Below are 16057 nucleotides of genomic sequence, written 5' to 3'. Positions count from 1 at the left end.
GAACTCATACAACTCAGTATCAGAAAAACAAACAACCCAATTTACAAAAATGGGCAGAGGATCTGAACAGACATTTTTCCAAAGAAGGCATCCAGATGGCCAACAGGTACATGAAAAGATGCTCAACATCTCTCCTCATCAAAGAAATGCAAATCAAAACCACAATGAGATCTCACCTCACATCTGTCAGAATGGCTACTATCAAAAAGACAAGAAATAATAAATGTGGGTGAGGATGTGGAGAAAAGGAAACCCCTGTGCCCCATTTGGGGGGATGTAAATTGGTGCAGCCGCTGAGGAAAACAATACGAAGTTTCCTTTAAAAATTAAAAACACAGTTACCATATGATCCAACCATCCCACTTCTGGGTATTTATCCAAAGAAAACAAAAACACTAATTGGAAAAGATGTATGCGCCCCTATGTTCATTGTAACATCATTTACAATAGCCAAAATGCAGAAGCAACGTAAGAGTCCATCAGTAGATGATTCAAGACGTGGGGTGTGTGTGTGTGTGTGTGTGTGTGTGCACTGAATATTACTCAACCCAAAAAAAGAATGAAATCCCGCCATTTTGCAACAGCATGGATGGAGCTAAAGCGTATGATGCTAAGTGAGGCAAGTCAGATAGAGAAAGACAAATATCATAGGATGTCCCTTACATGTGGAATCTAGGAAGACAAACAAACAAGCAAAACAAAACAGAAACAGGCTCACAGATACCAAGAACAAGCTGATGGTTGCCAGAGGGGGCAGGGTGGGAAGGGGAAGGTGGTCAAAAAAGGTGAAGGGGATTACAAGGTACTATCTTCTAGTTATACAATAAATAAGACACAGGGATACAATATATCTCATAGAGATGACAGTCAATAAAACTGTAAAAACTTTGTTTGGTGACCGGCAGGGACTACAGCTATCGTGGTGGTCATTTCATAACGTGTATAGACATCGAATCACTGTGCCGTACACCTGAAGCCAGTCTAATATTGTTTGTCAGTTATATCTTCACTTGAAAACGTAAGTTAAGAAAAGGAAGTCTGGGCTTAGTCTCAGAGGAAGGCAAAAAGAGCAGACGGCCACTATCACGTGACAGGTTCTGGGTATGAAGCAATGTGGGGGCAGGAACGAGCAAAACCAGAAAAACGAGCACCAGGGCACACAGTATGTGTTCAGTTAAACATATGGGGAGGGAGGGCACAGCCTCGAGGGGAGGGGGCTCAGGAGGTTGAGCACCTGACTCCTGGTTTCAGCTCAGGTCATGACCTCAGGGTCCTGGCCTTGAGCCCCAGGTCAGGCTCCACACTCCGTGGGGAATCTGCTCAAGATTGTCTTCAGTTCTCCCTCTGCCCCTCCCCCCATTCATGTTCTCTCTCTCTCTCTCTCTCTCTCTCTAAAATAGATAAATACATCTTTTTTTTTTTTAATTCAGTGAATGGAAATGAGAATTAAAGCAGCAGCAACATTTACTAAGTCCAGCCCTGTGTTAATTCTTATGCCCATCTCCCTTAAACCTCACAGCAGCCCGAGGACTGGGAGCTCTCCCCATGTCACAGGTGAGAACGCTACAGCACAGAGAGGCTACCTAACCAACCCAAGGTCACAGAGCTAGCAAGTGGCAGAGCTGGGATTCAAACCCAGGCAGTCTGTCAGTCTGCCTGCCTGAGCTCAGGCCCTGAATTTCAGTGATGTACTTGAAACAGTTCACGAACCATAACTCAGCAGTGAGCGACGTGACACAAGTCCATTCCCTCACTCAAACACGTATTAAAAACTTTCACAAAGGGAGGGGTGGAGCGAGAGGGGTGAGGGACCCTTGAAGTGTGGGAAATATGGGAGAGGCACTGCGACACCTTCCTCCCTCGTTGTCTCTGTGCTACGGTGAGAGAGAAGCAGAATGCAGTCGCCTTCACAAAATGATCTGAGCTGACAGGCAAATTGGTCCAGTAGGAAGACGAGACCACTTCAGAGCCTGTGTAAGTGAAGCTGGTGTGAACAGCAAGGCTGACACTTCCTCCCCCGACACCTTTCCTCCTGAAATATGCAGACCCTCTTAACAGCTCAGCCCATAAATTTAAGAGAAAAACACTTAAACCGGGCTGGGCGTAGGGGGTGGTGGGTGGAAGGAGAAAAAGATATCATAAGGAAATAAAAATTTCACCATAAATCCACGGTGCTTTCTAGAGAGCCTTTTGCATTAGAAACAAATGAGTTAGCATCAAGGACTAAAGAGGCAGAGACTGGGGAACTGAAGGACGTCCCTTTTTTTAAGACCAAAGCTCCCAGAATCTGGAGAGATGCAAGGAGTAGATGGGCTGGCAGCCCAAGTCCTTTGGGAGTCCTCCACAGTGGGAGCCACTAGGACTAGAACCTGGGGAAGCTGCAGCAGGTCCCTAAGGACCCGTCCCCCATCGTCCCCATGGTGGTTAACTCCACTTCCTCGGGTGTCAGCTCTTCCTCCTGCTATCCCCCAGACCCACCTCGGCTTATTTCAAATGTCCACAGACCCCAGTGGGGTGCTGATCCCTGCACAGTGTTCCTGGGGGGGTGAACCCCTTCTTTCTGACCCCCTTTTCTATGTTCGGGGAATCCCCTTCTTATGAGGCAGTGGGAAATCACTCAATACTTTGATATTTCCATATCATGCACTACTGTGCAGCAATGCAAAAAAATAAGATAGTTCTATACACACATGGATAGTGGGGAAGAGACAAGATATATACGTACCAAAAACAAACCTAAAACTGTTATAATATAGATATAGATCTATATATATCTATCTATATCTATATCTAATATATACATATATATATTTCCTACAGGGACTTTGGATTTATCTGTAATATTCCTTTAAGCCATATTTATATCTTTGACAAAGATGGTGTTTATCATTCACCAATCTGCTTTCATTTTCCTCTTGGCACCCATAAAAACTTATGTCTCCCAAGCCCCACCTTAGGAGACAGAATAAAATCTCTCTCTCTCTCTCTCTCTCTCACACACACACACACACACACACACAAACACACACACACACAAAGTAATAAAAGATCCTGATGGTTCATGCCTTCTCTCCAAATACTGTGTTACCCTGCTAAGGTGTTCATCGCCATCTACTAATTATTCCCCTGGCATCCGTTCTGTCCTTCTTCTATAGTAACAGAACTCTTGATCTGTAGCCATCTAAAAGGAAGACTCCCCAGGAGGGCGCCTAGTTAGTTAAGCATCCAACTCTTGATTTCAGCTCAGGTCATGCTCTCAGGGTCGTGAGATCGAGCACCTTGCTGGGCGTGGAACCTGATGAAGATTCTCTCTTCCCCTCTCCCTCTGTCCCCCACCCCGCTCAATCGCTCTCCCATTCTCTCTCTAAAAACAAAACACCTCCCAGACTCTTGCAGCTAGATGTGGCCATGTGACTTAGTCACAGCCAGTGGGATGTAAGTCTACAGGAGGAAGCGCCATGGGGCTACCAGGACTCTTCCCCAAAAGACATCTGATGCACTCCTCTACCCTTTCTTTGTCTGCACCCCCATATTGGTCCCTGGAATGAAGATGAAATTGCTGTACCCGCAGCTGCCATCTTGGACCATGAGGACAAAGACCACAAGCTTGAAATGACAGAAGGGAGCAAGGGCCCACGAGGACTTCATGGGACAGAGTCAACCTAAAATCCTGAACTACACAGCTCCAGAATCTGACTTGGGAGAGAAACAAGCTCCTACTTTTTAAGCCACTGCCATTTTAAGTCTGCCTGTGTTACTCACCACTGAAACCTTTCTCACCAGATATGCCCATCACACCACAAACCCAGGCTCCCTTTCCCGCAGGGAACCACAAAGCACCATCGCCCCCGGCTGCCTGAGTTCCATGCATCAGCAAAATACAGCAGCAAATTTGGAGGCTCCCTAGAAAGTCATGTTCACCAGCCCCAATAGGGACTCAGAAACCCTAAGGGAAAAAGCGGGGCTCTCTACATAAAACTCAGCATTATCATGGTTAAAATGTCTCAAACCCTCCTGATGCCCTCCCTTTGCTGTCCCTCCTTTCCTGCAACCCACCACATCACCCCCTTCATTCCTTCACTGAAGTCCTATAACTCTCATCTCTCCTTCTTTAAAAGGGATGTGACAATACCCACACACCTAGGCTTGTTGTATTAGACGGCTATGTAACGTACTTACAATCGTGACGGGCATATAGCGAGCACTATATAAACACTGGCTACTTTACACGCAGAGGGGACTTCTGGTTCATCGGCTTTATTAAAATGGCACTGCACATTCTAAGTTACCATGCAACTCACTTTCCTCACTTGACAGTAAACCCTGTTTCAGGAGAATGGATATAACTCCAAGCTGCTCTTTTTTTTTTTTAAATACTAATTAGATTTTTTTTTAAAGATTTTATTTCTTTATCCGACAGAGAGAGAGATCACAAGTAGGCAGAGAGGCAAGCAGAGAGAGAGGAGGAAGCAGGCTCCCTGCGGAGCAGAGAGCCCGATGCGGGGCTCGATCCCAGGACCCTGAGATCATGACCTGAGCCAAAGGCAGCGGCTTAATCCACTGAGCCACCCAGGCGCCCCTCCAAGCTGCTCTTTTTAACAGCTATGTGGTAGTCCATAGGGAAACACTACCATGCAGTCAAGAACGACCTTATGGATGGACAGTCATCTCTTTTTTGTCACCATCACACAAGATGCTGCTTCTAAATACCCCTAACCAGACACCCTTGTATAGTGGTGTTTTTCACTTCTTAAAAAAAAAAAAAATAGTTTTCCCAGAAGTAGGATTGCTGGGTCAAAGACCAGGTTCTCTTTTCATACATATTAGCAGAATGCATCCCAGATACTCCATGTTTTCAAAGCAACGAAAATACACGTGAAGTCCCCGGGCTGGGGCTTTCCGAGGTCCCAAGTACAATAAAGCAGCCCAGCGGTTTCAGCAGCTGCCGAGAGCGCACACAGAATGGGGTGGGGTGTCTACGGGGTCCTTGGAGGAGGGCACCAGAGGCTTCCATCCACGTGTGAGGGCCCTCCCCACCTGGAAGGTTCTCCCCACCTCACTTAGTAAGCTCTTACAGCAACTTTGTCTTCCTTCTGGTGTAAGCACCACGATTTCCTTTGGGAAATAATCTCTTGTCTCTCCTTCTGGCAACGTGCTTCCAATTCCAACTCCAGAGATGAGTTTTTGGCTTAAATGTGGCTAATCACATACAGGATCCCATCCACAGTCAGTCCCTGGTTGAGGGGTCAGTACAGCACCCAGGTTAGTCCAGGGGTTCTTGCTGTTATGATTAGAAAAGAGAAGACTGGCTTGGGAACAAAGCCTGGAGCTGACTGTGGCCAGATTTGCCAGGAGGTGGAGAAAGCCTGTCTGAGAATTAAATGAACACAGAGGAAAAGAGAACCAAGAGAAAAAGTGAGAGAGCAGAAGTGCTCATTAGGAGTATTAAGCCCCTGGATCTAGCCATGCCTGAAGCTGTTTCTTCCTTGAATTTCCTGGCTCCAGAGTCCAGTAAATTCCCAACTTTGTCCCTTGCAATGATAAGAATCCACATTAATATAGAGATAAACACTTCACATTTGGCACATGATCTCCATAAGTGAACTTGAAATCTTAGCCCTGAAAACTTAAAGTACCACAGACCTGGGTGTCACAAGTAAACACAACAGAAGGCTAAGTTCATCTTTAAAAGAACCCAAGAAGAAAAAACACAAGGCCATAAAAGAGATCCATTGATCAAAGTCATGCCAAGCATAAAATAACTAACCAGTGGGCTCCTTTAATACTGGTTATCTCCGGCAGCATCCCTACAAGGGGTCTTCTGAGCGATAAGCCAACCAGCTTTGCCTACAGAGTAAAAATATCTCGTACACACATGTGCTACTATTTTTAAAATGTTACATAAATGCTACTGTAATTACCAAAACCCACTCGTTCAAAAGCATTACTGAATTGATGGCAACTTTCAATCAATATGTTTTTTTTTCAACCAAGTGGTACCAAACCCACAATTCTTCTCATTCAGATGCGCTGGACAATTTTTTTGCCATTAAAAAGGGATATTTGTTCTTGGTCACAAATGTGTGCTAGAAGCACCCATCTACAGAGCATTCCTTGTTTGACTTTCCTTTAAGGCAAGCTTTGTTCTCTGAGAGGGCTAGGTAGTCGGTAGTTGATTCAGACTTTGCAAGCAAGATGATCCCTGACACGACTCACTTCTCATTGTTGGGAGAAAGCAGCCACAGGGAGTGTGTAAACAGTGGACGTGGCTCAGTTGGACGTGGCTGGGTTGCAATAAAACTTTATTTACAAACACAGGTAGAGAGCCAGATTTAGTCCACCGGCCATCGTGTGGGGATGCCGATTTAAGGAATACAGAAGATAATAAGCAGCGTGTCATGTTGTGGAAGTTGATGGAGAAGATAGGATTTGATTGACACGCAACATTTCGCCTTCACGTCTACTAGATAAAGCGAATACAGCTATGCTGGCAAACGAGCAATCAACTGTCCCAGAGTAATCACATCATAAGCACGGCAACTTTTCTTCTTTTAATATTACTGGTTCCAGTAGGAACCATGAACACCAGAGTCTGAGAGATCATGGTTCAAATCCAACCTCCACCCACTGTGCTTCCAGGGGCAAATAGGGTAACGGGATCCTGGCTTCCTAATGGTCCTAACAACGTTATCAATAATTGCCACTGTTTCCTGAACACTAAGTATGTGCCAGGCACTACCCCAATAAGCGTTTTGCTTCTGGGATCATCCTTGGATTCCCTTAACTGTATTTTCACTAGGGATGTTACCAGATCCATCCCAGAGATGCAGAAACACTCACCCACCCCAACCTTCTCCCCGGGGCTGTTGGGGAAGAACTTGCAGAAGGCAAAAGCCCAACTCACAGATGTACATTCTGTTTGTTAATTTCATCGCTAACAAATATTGATTTGGCCCCAATTCCAAGCACAGTGATAGGCATAGCATTGGCACCCAATAAATATTTACTGAACGAATCTATCAGTCTGCTAGCCTGTGCAGTCACTTTCCAACTGCACCCAAATCCCACTTGTGACCTCCCCTATAGTCACCGTTGTGATCCAAGCCTGGACTAGTGCAGTAGCCCTTCTCGGTTCTCCCGGCTTCTGCTCCTGGGAGTCAGAGCACGGCCCTCTTCTGTTAAACCTGCCAACGGCTCCAACCCCACTCAGAGGAAAAGCCACTGTCCTTAACCAGACTCGGCCCTATCAGCTCATCCACTGTTCTCCCTCCCTTGCTCAGCTCAGTTGCACTGGCCTCCTTTCCATCCTTGAGCCTGCCAAGCACTTTCCAGCCTCAGGGCCTTTGGACTGGCTATTTCCTCTGCTTGGAACACTCTTCCCCAAGACAGCCGCCAGATAGCTAGCTTCCTCACTTCTTTAGGTCTTCGCTCAAATGTCCCCTTTCCGGATGCTGCTATTTAAAACTGCAGGGGCCAAGTTGCCTGGGTGACTCAGTCATTAAGCGTCTGCCTTCAGCTCAGGTCATGGTCCTAGGATCGAGCCCTGCATCAGGCTCCCTGCTCAGTGGGACGCCTGCTTTTCCTTCTCCCACTCCCTCTGCTTCTGTTCCCTCTCTCACTGTGTGTCCCTCTGTCAAATAAATAAAAAATAATAAATAAATAAATAAATAAATAAATAAATGCCAAATAAATTTTAAAAAATCTTTTAATAAAATAAAATAAAATTGCAGGGGTGCCTGACTGGCTGTCCTAGTCAGCGTAGCATGTGAGTCTCAATCTCGGGGTTATGAGTTCAAGCCCCACATTGGGTGTAGAGTTTACTTAATTAAAAAATTTTTTAATAATGACATGAAATGGAATTAAATCGCAAAATATCCCTCCAACATTCCCTCTCTGGGGCCCTCCCTTGTGCTTACCACCACTTAACCTCCACTCAAACTGCATTTTAGTTACTCATTTAGTCCAGTATCGGTCTCCACCTTAACGCTGACCCCACAAGGACAGCGGCCTTTGGCTGTCTTGTTCTTACGTGTCCCCAACCCCAAGAACGGGGCCCATCACAACACAGGTGCACAATAAAATAAGTTCCAACGCACAACGGCAGACAGGGAGAAAGGAAGCAGACCGGGCTGGAGTTTCAAAGAGGAGCGGCCAGAGGGAGTTCAGGACCCATTTCACAAATGGGGAAACAGAGTCCCAGAGAGGTCAAGGAGCTAGAGCAGCGTCCCAGATCTCCCAATTTCTTGAGAGAAGCCAGGATCCTGGGTACTGACGGCGACTAACAAGACGCGTCTCCGGGCCAGACATAGCCCAAAGGCAGCCAGAGGCTCTCCACTAGACTGGAAAAGTCCCGATTCACTGCCACCCTGGGAAACTTTTTTGGTGAAGTGACATCTTCCATCCACACCACGCCCCTCCCCTTCCCCTGCCCCATATTTCCGCTTGGAGCAAGCAGACTCCGGGAGAATAGGGTCCCCTCCCACCCGGCCTCCCCCACCTCGCCTGCAGCCTCGTCATCCGCAGAGCCCTCATCCCTGCGCCCAGGCACCCCCCAGCCCCATGCATCGGGCCCCCTCAGCCCGCCCAGGAGCGCCAGCCGCCCGCAGCGGCAGATGGCACAACTACGGAAGGGAAAAATACCAAGCCGAGGATCTAAATACGTCAACAGTACACAACATGCAGGGAACCGGGCAAACAAAGGGAGCCATGGGCTCCGAGGGCCGGGAGACCAGGCAGAGCCAGCCTGCCACTCCGGAGCTCCGGAAGGAAAGACAGGACCCTCCGGCAGGCACGCAGAACCGCCCCGGGAGCGCGGGCAGCAGCCACGGTACCATTTTTATGTGTCCATTTGCTCCGCTGCATTAAGAGCCCTGGTGGGAGGCATTCCGAGCACAAAGCAGACATTAGTGATGCGTTATTTACTGAGTCACCCTTCCTGGGCGCTGAATTCTGGGCACCGAAGCCCAGCCATGATGAGTTAGGTCCCCCAACGGGTTAATTTAGGTTAACACCGCAAAACAACCTGGCTCAGAAGCACCAGGCGATTCCAAACACTCCATCACCCTCAGTAATAAAATACAGCAAATCAAATTGGACTCTATTGATTTTTTATGTAACTATTTTGGGACTGAAGTGTGAGGAGAGGCTATGGATCAGTTAAGGAGTCGGGTGTCAGGGAAGGGAGTTCTGAACACCCTGACTGAGGACCCAGGGGGTTTAAGCAGGGGAAGACATCGGAATTCAACTCCAAGAACCCAGGCTTCTTTCTCCCCTCCCCTCGGCAGACAGTGGGCATCAAGTGCCATCCTGCATCAAGAGGCAAGGAGCAAAACAAGCACCCGGGTGGCGAATAAAGTAACAAAAAGTGACCATGCTTTGTCTCTCCCCGTGACACCTGTCACTGCCTGACATCATGTCTCTCTTTGTCTGTTGTTTTATTATGGTCTTGCTCCACCAGAATACCAGCTCCTGAGAATGGGGGATGTGTCTCCTTTGTTCCATACTGTACCCTCACAGTGCTCAGAGCTGATCAATTTCTGTCTGATGAATGAATGAGGGAGGGAGGGAGCAGGCAGCTCCTGGCACCTGCCATGTGTCAGGCACTGTGCAGGGTACCTTGCAAGTGTTCCCATTTCTTCTGCCTGGAACACCCTTCTCCAGGTTGGCTCCTTCTGATCATGCAGGTCTCAGATTAAGATGAATGCCAACTTCTCCAGGAAGTCCTCCTGGATTACCCAGTCAGTCCCCATCACGTTGCCTTGTGTGCAACAGAGGAGCGTAGATTACTGTCGAGGACTTTCCTGTTTACGAGTTTGTTGGCTCCTTGTCTCCCTCTCTCTCTGTCACACAAACCTGCCCTAGAATGCCGGCCCCTGGAGTCACAGTTAAGCCGGAGGGCAGGGAAACTGAGAGAAAACTCCAGGCCAAGAGGGCACCTTAGAGGCAGGAAAGACAGGAGTCGGGCACTTTGGGAAGGAGACCCCCAGGCTGCCACTCATGGTGAGCGTTGTCTTGATCAGGTCCCTGTGCCCCTCTGAGCCTCAGTATCCCCAAAAGGAATACAACTGAGCCCCAAAGCTCTCCCCGGATGGTGACCCAAGAACCCAGAAAAACCCAAAGTGAGAAGCCACCATTAACCTTCACTTCACAGCTCTGACTGTTACAGCGAGGAGCCCACCCGGCCTTCCCTTCTTTCCTGTCCTCCCTCCTGTTAACCACAGGCCGTGCACACAGCTCCCTCACTCCCTTGGTGTTACCCAACTTTGTGACCAGATCAGCAAGGGGCTAAGTTCAGGGCCTGCCATCGGCTGAGTGTCTATGTCCCCCCAAAGTTCATGTGATAAAACCTGGGCCCCGATGTGATGTTATCAGGAAGTGGGATCTCTGGGAGGTGGTGAGGTCATGAGTGTGGAGCCTCACGGATGGGATTAGTGCCCTTGTAATAAAGAGACCCCAGAGTCTCCCCTGCGCCCTTCCACACAGGAGGACACAGCGACAAGACGGCATCTAGGAGCCAGGAAGCGGGCTCTCACCAGAACATGCCCATGCCAGCACCTTGATCCTAGACTTCCCAGTTTCCAGGACCATGAGAAATAGGGTCTGTTGTTTACAAGGCACCCAGCCTGTGGCGTTTTGTTACAGCAGCCTGCATGGACTAAGACAGAACCCATTTTACAGATTGGGAAACTGAGCCTCAGAGAGATTTTTTTTTTCCTCAATATCTCCTGATTTCTAGGGAGCAGTCAACAACCTGGACTGTGACACTGAAACCTCCCACTTTTTAAATGCGGGCAACAAACAAGAGAAGTCTGCGGGCCAAACACGGCCCAAGAGCAACCCTCTCCCGCTGGACTTCCACGCAGGCTCAATTCCCCCAACGCCAACCTCCCTGCCAATGCACTCCAGGGCTCACAACCAAGGGGGCTGACGTTAGAGCAGCCAAAATCCCCCAAAACGATTTTCTCAAAAAAGAGCCAACTCTGCCTTCAACTTAAGACACATCCCCGAGTCCCCTGGGCCCAAATTAGTCTCAAATTCCAATTAGTTGCCCACAACACTCGGTGTCCATGCTCACAGAGAAGGGAGCAGTTCAGAGCAGACTCAGAGCCAGGCTCACTGTGGGTTCCCATGCATCCCCCCTCCCTCTCAGGCTGTGACCTTGCATAAGCCACAGCACCTCTGTGGGTCTCAGCTTCCCCAACCGTAGAGTGGGGTGAACACCATCCTTACCCCCATCGGGTAGTAGAGGACTCATTCAGAACACACAGTCAGCAGTCAGTCAGGGTTAGTCACTGAGATGCAGACTCTGAGGTCCACTGAAACAGAAATAGAAAGGAGGGGGATTCTGTCCGCCAAAGTCTCAGCCTTTAACAGAACCACCCAATCCCTCGAGGGCACCCAATCTGAAGGATTCCCAGTTGCCTGCAGAGTTGACTCCCATCTGTTGGATTTCTATGGCTCTAAGCCTCAGTTCACAGTAACAGATTTACCTGTTACAGAAAAGCAGCACAAGCCCCCAGAGAAGGCGGGCCGTGGAAGGGACGTGACTTGGAATCCACCGCACCGTGGGATCAAGAAGCCCATCCCCACACTGTGCCGCGTGAGGCCCCACAGGGGCATCTGGCTGGGGGGTGGGAGGGGCACAGATCAGCACCGGAGCCAGGCTCCTGACACTGTGTGACGGCAGGCAAGTTACTTAGCGTCTCTGGATCTCAGTATGCTCCCCTAGAAACCGTGAGTCGTGAGTGTCCACCTGCCAGCACGTGTCCAGACAGGGCAAGGCCTGGGATGGGGGCGGGGACACCGTGAACACCTGTGGCAGCTCTTGGTTCCGTTGCCCCGTCCCCAGGGGCACTGCTTGGAGGACCCGCTGCCTCTGTGAGCTGACCCCTGCTATTCTGATCCCGAGCCGCTGTCATTCTCGTGACCTTGGGCTCCTTAAATGGAGCCACAGTCCCCTCCAGGACCACACAGTAGAACTCCTTGACCAGAAAGACTCCCCTGTGTCCAGTGAGAAACGCCTAGGTGGAGAGTTTTTTAAAAAGAGAAACTGTGTGAGCCATGAGCATGCTCAGACACCAATGCGCCGTGTGACCCTGAGCAGGTCACTCCCTGCTCAGTCTCCTTTTTCCCATATACAAAGGGGGCTGTGGGGGGAGGGGAGTAGATGCTCTAAGATGCCTCCTTGCTCTGCAAGACCGCTCACTTAGTCCAAAAGGGAGCTGGTGGTGCCACCCGGGCCCCAGGATGCTGACTATGGGGCCGGGGCACCCCCACCTCCCCACGGTGACAGGCAGCACGCGCTTGCTCGACGCCATAGCTACAAAGGGAAATTCACTATTAGTCCCGGGAGAGAAGAAAGGAGCCACCCAGCCGCGTACAAATGGGGGGCTCATCCAGGAACAAGGCCTCTGGAAGGGCTTTGCCGGCCCGGAGACCACCCTCCTGGACTTCACACCCACAAACGAGAGGTTTCTTTGGCTCTCTTGGATCATGGCAACCACCGTGCTCATTGTTGGCTCTGAGCACCACTCAAGCAGAAGCCCCACGCCTCCCAAGTTCCCTGCATCCGGTGGGGGGAGGAGGGACTTGAAATGATTTACTCTGGGAACCTCCACTGTACTGTCCTTAAATCACTCAGGGGAGGTGACGGCATTTGCATACCACTTCCCGCCACCTCTCCGAAGAGTAACACCATCCACAGGCACCCCCCCCCAAAACCACTATTGTAGCGAGAATGAAATATACCACAGGCCATGCCAAGGTGCCGGGCAGGGTGAGGAGTGTCTCTGCTTTGAGGCCAAAGCCGCCTCCCCCTCCCGGCACTAGCAGGCTCTGCCACTCACAAGGCCCCTCTGTCGGGGGCTCTCCACCCACCCTAATTTTATAGACCCCAAGCACAATGGGTCAATGGAGCAAGGCGTGTCCATTTTCCCCAGCAGGGGTTCTAACAGCGCCGCTAATTTGCAAAGCCGTAGAATGCACAAAAGTGGCTTGAATAATGGGGGCCCCCTAGTCGCTAAGCTGGAAGATTTGTGCTGACTCTTACCAAGTACAGTTCCATATGTTTAAGAGCTTGCAAGGCTGAAAGAAGTACGCCCACCAGACTCTTTACCATGGCAGCTACCCACGCGGGGGGAGGGGGGGCACGGAGCAGACAGTCCCTGTGTGATGGGGGAGAGGGCGTCCTTCCTTCCCTCAGAACCCTTCCAGCCCCTCTCCCCGAACCTCAGCCAAACGTGGTCGGTAAATCATGCCAGAAATTACCCAGAAAATCCAACCAGCTCTGAAGGAAGCTCTAGCTAATTCCTCTGAACCTTTCCACCAACAGTAGGCAGCTAAGTATCTTTCAAGAAATCCAGCCTTGTTTTTTTCTTCCTAGCTCTCCTAACTGGTGCTAAATATAGAGTTATCAAACTGTCTCTCTTTATGTCCCTGGTAGGGACCGGTAGAAGACTTCCACGGGCTCCCAAGAACCTGACGATGGCATGGAGGGCTCTGTCCTAGTGGCATTCACCAAGAGAGCTGCCCAGCTGAGCCTCGGGGAAAAGCAGCTGGGCAGCTCCGCCAGGAGCTGGGCCAGCAGCAGGTTTCAGGGGCGGCACACCTTCCCTGCCAGGATCTGGCCCCCCAGAGCCAGGCACAAGCTCTTCTGTTGCTAGGGGAGGGGCGGGGGTTCTCCATCTTCTCTTACAAGGACTAGGCAGCCAGCTTCTCGGAGAGATTTCCAATATTCCCCCACGAGCACATCCAGGCAAAGGCTGACCCCCGTGGAGAAACAAAATAGAGACAGAACTGCAATTTTCAAGTCCAAGGGACTGCACTTTTGGGAACAGATCCCAGGGCTTCAGCTAGGAAAAAACAGCCTTGACCCCCCTTGTGTACCACAGAAGAAAGCTGAGAGCAGAACAGCTATCATAGCTGCCTAGGGCCAGGCAGACGGAAGATTCATCCACACATTAAGCCCAGGCTGAACGCCGATGGATATCTCTGACAGAAGGTTCTCTCCGAGTGGAAGGTTTTATGAAATATTTTGGGTCACTTAAGGGCATCTCAGAGTAAATCAATATTTACTTTTTCCATGCAAATACATCACACATTAAGTTGGCATACAAGGTGTGTTCCTAAATGCAACCTCCCTAAAGCAGTTACAGCCGAAAAGTTAAAGTTCTGTTTTCCTACAGCAGCCTGGGTGCCTGTGCCGTTTGCTTGTTAAGGAAATGAGAATTTTTCTAACGCGAAAGCTATCTGCTCCCACATCATGGGTCCCGATTTTAAAAATGTTTGGAGAACTGAGCTCTCCAAACGCACACGGATGTTGCTCGTGACTGTTCCGGGTTCATCTGAGCCTTTAGGGTTCATCTGAGCCTTTAGGATTGTCTCCGCTATTTGGGGTGGGGGGAGGGGAGGAGAGAGATTAGCATTTTAAGACAGGTTTCCTCTAGAACCAACATGTAGCCACCCCAAGGTGGTAGAAGCTTCCCAAACTCCAGCAGAGAGAAAATACATGACTATTTTGCCTTCCCCACTCACTAGGTTTTGGCGACAGCTGCGTCGGTTTCAGCAGGGAGCCCGGCTCCATGGTACCCAGGCAATGGCTCTAGGCATCACCACTTTCCGGGCGGCCCTGCGCGCGCGGGGCTGCCTGGCCGCCTTGGGGTCAAGGCGCTGGGGCAGCACGCGTCTCCAGAAAGCGAGAAGCAGCCTGCGCCTTACCTAAGGGGAGGCCACTTGGGGAGGGGACATGTTCGGGGAAGGGGGGGGTTGTAAAATGTAAAAGCAGGAGGGTGCGGCGAGGCGCGGGGAGAGGCTGCGGACAAGCCAGACAGACTGCGCCGACCGAGACGACCTCAAGGCTGGGCCCCGCAGGTGTCCTGGCAACGCACGGCCGTGCGTCGTCCGGGGGCATCAGGAAATCGGGAGAAGGGGTCCACCGACGCCCCGTCACAGCAAAAACCCGCGGGAACCAGCACCAGGCGGGGCGAGGAGGGGGCTAGATTCCTGGAGGCGCGCCCCCACCCGCCTCGAGAGGCTGAGCGCCTCCGGTCTGTTGCCCCCGCGCGCCCTGAAGGAATCCGCAGAGGAGCTGGGGTCTGGGGAGGAAGGCTGGCGGGCTCTCGCGCTGGGCAGAGGTACGTGCCGGGGACCCCCTGGGTTCCCGGGGTCTCCGCAGAGCTGCCCGAGTCCCGGCGCTGCGAGATGCCAGGGACTTGCGAAGGAGGTGGCCGCCCCGCGCGGGAGTCAACTTTGTGCGCGGTGGCCGGGGCCGGGGATGGGGTCCGGGGACGCGTTACCTGGGCACCGGAGCGCAGTCAGCGCCAGCAGGAGCCCGAGCGGCGGCGCCCGGCCCGGGGGCGGCATGGTCCTCGGCGCGCGGTGGGCGCGGCGCGGGGCTGCTCCTGTCGCGCGCCCGACCCGGCCCGCGGCTCCCGGGGGGCAGCCCCCGGCGGCTACGCTCGGGCGCCGCGCATGGCTCGCCCCCAGGGCGCCGCTCTTCCCCAGACGCAGGCGGCCGGCGCTGGCGGCGCTTCCTCCGCTCGCCCCTGCGCGCTCTCCGGGGCTCGGCCGTGCGCGGCCGGGGAGCTGGGGGCTGCGGGGGCTCAGTGCCCCGAGCCCGCGCCGGCGGCCCCGCACTTGGCCCGAGTTGCGCGGGCCCCACCGCCGCCGCGGCTCCTGCGCCCCAGCGCCCGTCCCATCGCCGTGGCGCCGCCGCCGCCGCCGCCGCCGCCTCTGCCCGCGCCAGCTGCCGGCCGCCCCTCAGCCCGCGAGAGAGTGAGCGAGCGGAGAGCGCCGGGAGGAGGGCGGGGCGGCGGCGGGAAGGCGGGGCCCGGGAGGGGCGGGGCCGGGGAGGGGGCGGGCCCGCCGCGGAGACGGGGACCCGGACGGCCGCCCAGCCATAGGCGGCGGGACGTGCCACTCCCCGGCGTCCCTGGGGGAGGCCTCTGGGCCGCACAGGCCTGGGGAGACCCGCGGGGGCGGTCGGGGGCGTGTGCGCGGACGGGGCCGCGGGAGGGGGCACCTGCTGGCCAAAAGCACACTGACCTGGGTGTATTCGGGC

General features: G+C 52.1%; 1 protein-coding gene across 1 annotated transcript in view; it reads right to left on the bottom strand.

Annotated features, from left to right (window-relative positions):
- Positions 1–15695, bottom strand: part of TMEM132B (transmembrane protein 132B) — a 351155-nt gene extending 335460 nt beyond the window's left edge. Inside the window, exon 1 of the mRNA XM_046025794.1 lies at positions 15294–15695. Within this exon, the coding sequence (XP_045881750.1) occupies positions 15294–15360 (67 nt within the window). The 5' untranslated portion in view covers positions 15361–15695. The remainder of the gene's footprint in view (positions 1–15293) is intronic.
- Positions 15696–16057: the final 362 nt, after the last annotated feature.

This window comes from Meles meles, chromosome 12 (genome assembly GCF_922984935.1).
Source record: "Meles meles chromosome 12, mMelMel3.1 paternal haplotype, whole genome shotgun sequence".
Taxonomy (NCBI): Eukaryota; Metazoa; Chordata; class Mammalia; order Carnivora; family Mustelidae; genus Meles; species Meles meles.
The sequence above is the reverse complement of the archived record's forward strand: the minus strand, read 5'-3'. Positions and strand labels throughout refer to the sequence as shown.